This window comes from Morus notabilis, unplaced genomic scaffold (genome assembly GCF_000414095.1).
Source record: "Morus notabilis unplaced genomic scaffold, ASM41409v2 Scaffold234, whole genome shotgun sequence".
Lineage (NCBI taxonomy): Eukaryota > Viridiplantae > Streptophyta > Magnoliopsida > Rosales > Moraceae > Morus > Morus notabilis.
This window is the reverse complement of record NW_010359242.1, coordinates 118245-123524: the sequence shown is the minus strand read 5'-3', so window position 1 is coordinate 123524 and position 5280 is coordinate 118245. Positions and strand designations below refer to the sequence as shown.

Sequence of the window (5280 nt, the reverse complement as noted above, 5' to 3'; positions counted from 1 at the left end):
CCAAACTTGTCATGGCGCTTGGACCATTCTTGCTCAGTCACCTGAATTATCAAGCTTACCTGCATCGCAAGAATTATATAAGCTACAGCTCAGTAAAAATAAACCATATATAATTTTCACTTTAAAAATACTTTTCTTTTAACATTTAGGGTCCTTTTGTATAACATTAGTCTTGTGTCATGAAAACCCCCTACAAGTGGCTCATGTCTTGAAAACTCTTATTCCTCAAGGATTCAGCCATCTTCTTTATCTATGGGTTCATAACAAGCATAAGAGTTCACATCATACCTAAAAAATACTTTCAAAATTTCATAAAAGCAAGTCAACAATAACATATATAAACTGAAAACTTTCATTAAAATTATACTACTTTTCAAGTGATGTAGTGGAGGGTATACTTACAGACTACATGATAAAGAGTAATCTCGCTATTTATTTTCTCTTTTATTTTCTTTCTCTATTCTCTCTTCCATTTCCTTCTATTACACGTTTTTCCTCTTTTTGTTGCAGACCATGGCTTTGGTTTAATGTGCTATGGGATATCCCATATATAAACTTGGTTCAAGCGTAATATAAAGGCGGTAAGCAGTTGGATGTCAAATCCTAATACTCTAAGCTTCCTACTCGTTTTAGTTCTAGTAACATATAAGCTAAATCATGCTTAACTTCTTTGTTTAATGCCACCTCCTGTTTAAATGGATGACTAAGCACATAAACTATTCCATTTCAATATCCAAATCATAATTACAAAGCCAACTCATCAATAACTCAGGTTGACATCTCCTTATTTCTATCGTCCGGTATAAAGAAATGGGTAATCATTAATATTAAATATCATAAGTTAATGACACTTCAAGCTTAGCTTTTAACACCTCATGCATATGACTAATAATACAATAAAATATTATTAACAAAACGTCATAAAATAAGCTAAATTCGATTTTGCTTAGTTCCTCAAAAATTCAGCGTATTATACAAACCTTGACATGGTCAACATGGATCATGTATCGCTACAAAATAATACAATAAAATATACCAGAAATTAGCCGTGTTCTATAATACAATCTAAATTGTATAATTACTATTCATATTAATTTATACAATACAATTATCACATAAATATTATATTAATGTATTATTATAAAATATGATGCTCTAATTAATACAGTCAAACAAACATGCCCTATATGTTTACTATTTGGTATTGCTTCCTTAATTACAGCAACAACAACGTCACCAATCTTAGCATATCGTTGATTACCAGCTCCTATGATTCGAATACACATCAATTTTCTGGCTCCACTATTATCCGCTACATTCAAATGGGATTGTGGTTGAATCATATTGTTTTTTATTTGTTTTTTCAATGCAAAGGCAAAGGGCTAAGTAACAGAAAAAAAAAAAAATGAAATATTGTTTATCCAAAACAAAAAAAAACCTGCAATTGTTTTTTTTCATTCGAATACATAACAAGGAGACGTTAGAAATCACCCATGTGGAAACCTCGGAGCGTTCTCTTTGCCAAAAGTCTCATAAGCACTGTTTGTAAACATCTAAGTTTGTACACGTTAGCATCAATAAGGTAATAGGCCGTCCACGGAATCCGTAAATTTAATCAATCCGCCCAATCCAATCAAACTTGACGATTGGTCTCCGATTAGAGAAATCTCAATCCAAAAGTTTTTGATGTATTTGCGAATTGAGCATTTCTCACTCCGCCAAATGTGTGAATCCAAAACACATGTAACATGTTTTTTCTATTATTCAAATTTAGTGGCAAGCTTTTAATTACTTTAAAGTAACCTTTATTAACGATGAAGATTTCATTTTGAATTTTACTGAATCTTGTATGTCATTGTTAATTGGGTTGTAATAATTTTGAATTTGTTGAGCTATTTTACGTTATGTTGTATATGTTTATTTGGGTTATGGAAGTTGCAAATTTTTGAACTACTTAAAGTAATATTGTTAAATGATCAAGACTTCATTTGGTGTTTTCTTCTGTATGGAAATTTAATATACTTATTAACTTTAAAGGTCCTAATCTGTGGATTTCATGAATCTAATTCACAAAATTTGATAGATTTTGAATTGGAATGGAAATATTAGATTTGAATTGGATACGGTTGAGATTTTTCAATCCGATAGTTTTGGATTGGATACCCTTAATTTGCGGATTTCACTCCGTGAACACCCTATAAAGCAAGTTCTTCACTATCATTCTCTTTGTATCCAATATCTTTTAATTTTTGGGAAACAAGGGAGACACATGGGATAAGGGTTAGGATAAGCGAAATGTGGTGTTTTTGGCTCTTTCCTTTTCGTGCGAATCTGAGCTTCTGTCTAGGGTTTCCCTCTTGGAGAAGGTGGTGATTTTTGACGGTGATGATTTTTGGGTTCCAGGTTGCATCTGCCTAGATCTAGGATTGTTAGTTGTGGGCAGCTGATATGTGGAAAAAAGGGTTTTTATTTAGTTTACTCTATTTTTTAAAATTTAAAAAATAATGGTAAAACTTTGGTCAATAGTGATGGTGAACTAATAGAGGGGGTGCTTCTGCAATGTTTTTGAAATATCATGTCCAAGACAATATCTTTGTTATTTTGATAAAACAGGAGGCACATGTGCAAAAAGCTCCTCTTTTATTAATAAATTTCGGCATTTAACTTAGCATAAAATAGATAACATATCTAGTGAATGAATGCAAATTTATTTGCACACCTTTCAGCATGAATTGTTATCAATAAATTCACGTGAAAATACCACTAATACTTTTATTTATTTCCTGCTTTTTGCTGATACGTACGTTGCAAGAAAATGTATGCTTTTGACTGTTCTATTATATATCCAAATTATGTGGCTTGTAAAGCAAATGTTTCTGTAATACAAGTTTAAAGTTTGTTTGTTTGTCTAATTAAGCACAGTCCTTTATTGGACAGGGGGAAAAATGGTAGGACGCCCTTCTAAATTTTCTTCCAACAAAATTTTGTATTCTTCAGAATTAGAATATCTAATCTAATTCTGAACACACTCTAAAACGCCATTACATGTGTGTGTCGTTTGTCTTTCTCCAGACATATTATTGATAATCACTTGTATAAGACATTAATGAATAATACGTTTGTACTATGAACCAACTATTATATTAACTCCAGAGCAATTAAAATTTAAAAGTAGGAGATGTGGTAACATACGAAAACAAAACATAACACAATCAACAAGCCCAACATATATAACAAGTCATACTTATATAATTAATCCAAGAAAAGAGATTCCAATGCCATCAGCGTTCTTTCATACAGAAGAGAAGCTAAAACATCCGAAAGTAAAAAAAAAAAAAAAAAAAAAAAAAAAACATGATGTAACAAATCGCAAGCCAACAAGTACATATATATATAAACTGAAAAAGGCTTTCCAATTAACATACTGCCGTTACTTCTTAATTACCAAGTTAAACAAAACACAACCAACGATAGAATTTCCTACTAATTAGTTATCATATATAGTTACTCTTGGCTTTTCAACTTTGATAAAAAATTAATTTCCACTTTAAAGCATGCCCAAGAGCTCGTGACCGATAATAAAGGAGTAATAAACGTCATGGATGACGCATTTTATCTGCTCCTTCGAGAGGAACATAGCGATCTCAGCCCAGTCATCAAATTGTGTACAACTTACAGGTTTGGGTTTAACGTCAATGCCAACTTCTGCACCCAGGTTTTCCAGTCCGTAAGATTGGATGCTGGATTTCTTCAGCACCCGAGCAGCCAAATAACCAACTTCCACAAAACTTTTACAGTTAATATGTTCTAGTTTCATCATGTCGTCGGCTACTTTTTGGCTCAACCCCACAAAGCATATAGTTTCATCAGTCAAAAACTTCCTCAAACTATCCGAACAACTCGATTTTTTTAAATCAATCATCAGAAAACGACTCCCGCCACACAGCAATAACCATCGGGGATAGCACACGGACCCCACCCACGCACATTTACTTTCGAACCCAACTCCAACGACACGTTTTCGTAGCATACACTTAAACTCGGACAACTTCTCCTCAAGTATAGAAGGATGATCGATTACATTCACCTTTACCGTAGCATCACCAAATGAAAGTTCGTATGTATCCATTTTCCTCAGGAAAGCCAAGGGTATCATTATCGTGTGCAGCAAGGCGTCACGTATTTATAGGAAAGTCTAAGAACAAAATTTTGGAGAAATGGACGTTAGTTTTTTTTTTTTTTTTTTTAATTGAATAGCTTCAAAATAATGCACGATAAAATATGGAATATAATATTATTGATGAGTAATAGCATACCTGAAGATGGTTTTGCAACTTAGTATTCATTCCATATTCATATATATATATATATATATGCTATTTACTTATTAAATTCATAATTAATATGTAGTGGAATAAAGCGTCTACGTACATGAATTTGGTTTCACGGGTAATGAAAAAGTACGAGTATTGAGAATAATAATGTAACTGACAACTTTCATATTTATAACACAGTCTAGCTAGCACACTCTCTAGAAGGCCCTCAATAGCACCTACATATATAATATCTAATCTAATTCTGAATTCCATAGAAAAACTGTAATCTAATTGTGAACACACCAAAAACGCGATTATATATATTTATAGATTATGTGTGCTGTCTTTTTGCAGACATATTCAGGGGAAACAAATGAACTCATGAAGAAAACAATCAGAATGATATGTTTGCAGCAGAAGAAAGAACGTAGAGAATATAATATTATCAATGAATAATAGCATACCTGACCAGATCACAGACAACAACACCGAAAGTTCTTCACTACATCTGTTTTGCTGTGCAGAATTGCAAGAATGCTCACAGAAAGCTTAAAACTCAAGTGCCAATAACACATTACAAACACAGAAAACAACCTTTAATCAGATACAATTACCGCCTTTGAGCACACAAAAATGTCCTTTCAGGAAAAAAAATGCAAAAAAGAGAAGTATTGCAATTTGTAAAGCGCTGAAGATAACATACCTAAGTAGATAGAAAGCTACTTAAAACAGAAGCAAATAAGGTATTATATACACAAGCAAACCACCTTTGAGATTACGTCAAGAACGCACAAAGAAAAGAGGTATTGCAAAAGCGCTTTTCTTAGGCTAGAAGAGTAGTGAAACTCTAGCCAAAAAGAAAGTCACCTAGTAAAAGCATTTGCCTTCTGTGAAAATGGGATCCAATAATTAGACTCTTTGTTGTTTGTATCCGCGAGTCTTGTCACATGCTAGGACACATCAC

The 5280-nt window shown here is 32.7% G+C and overlaps 1 protein-coding gene across 1 annotated transcript; it reads right to left on the bottom strand.

Moving 5' to 3' along the window:
- Positions 1-3360: 3360 nt before the first annotated feature.
- On the bottom strand, positions 3361-4937 carry LOC21391315. The gene is made up of 2 exons (XM_010093863.2): positions 4781-4937; positions 3361-4195 (listed from the first exon to the last, which is right to left on the bottom strand). Exon 2 carries the CDS (start codon positions 4154-4156, stop codon positions 3548-3550), a length of 609 nt encoding a protein of 202 aa, XP_010092165.2. The 5' UTR covers positions 4157-4195; positions 4781-4937; the 3' UTR covers positions 3361-3547.
- Positions 4938-5280: the final 343 nt, after the last annotated feature.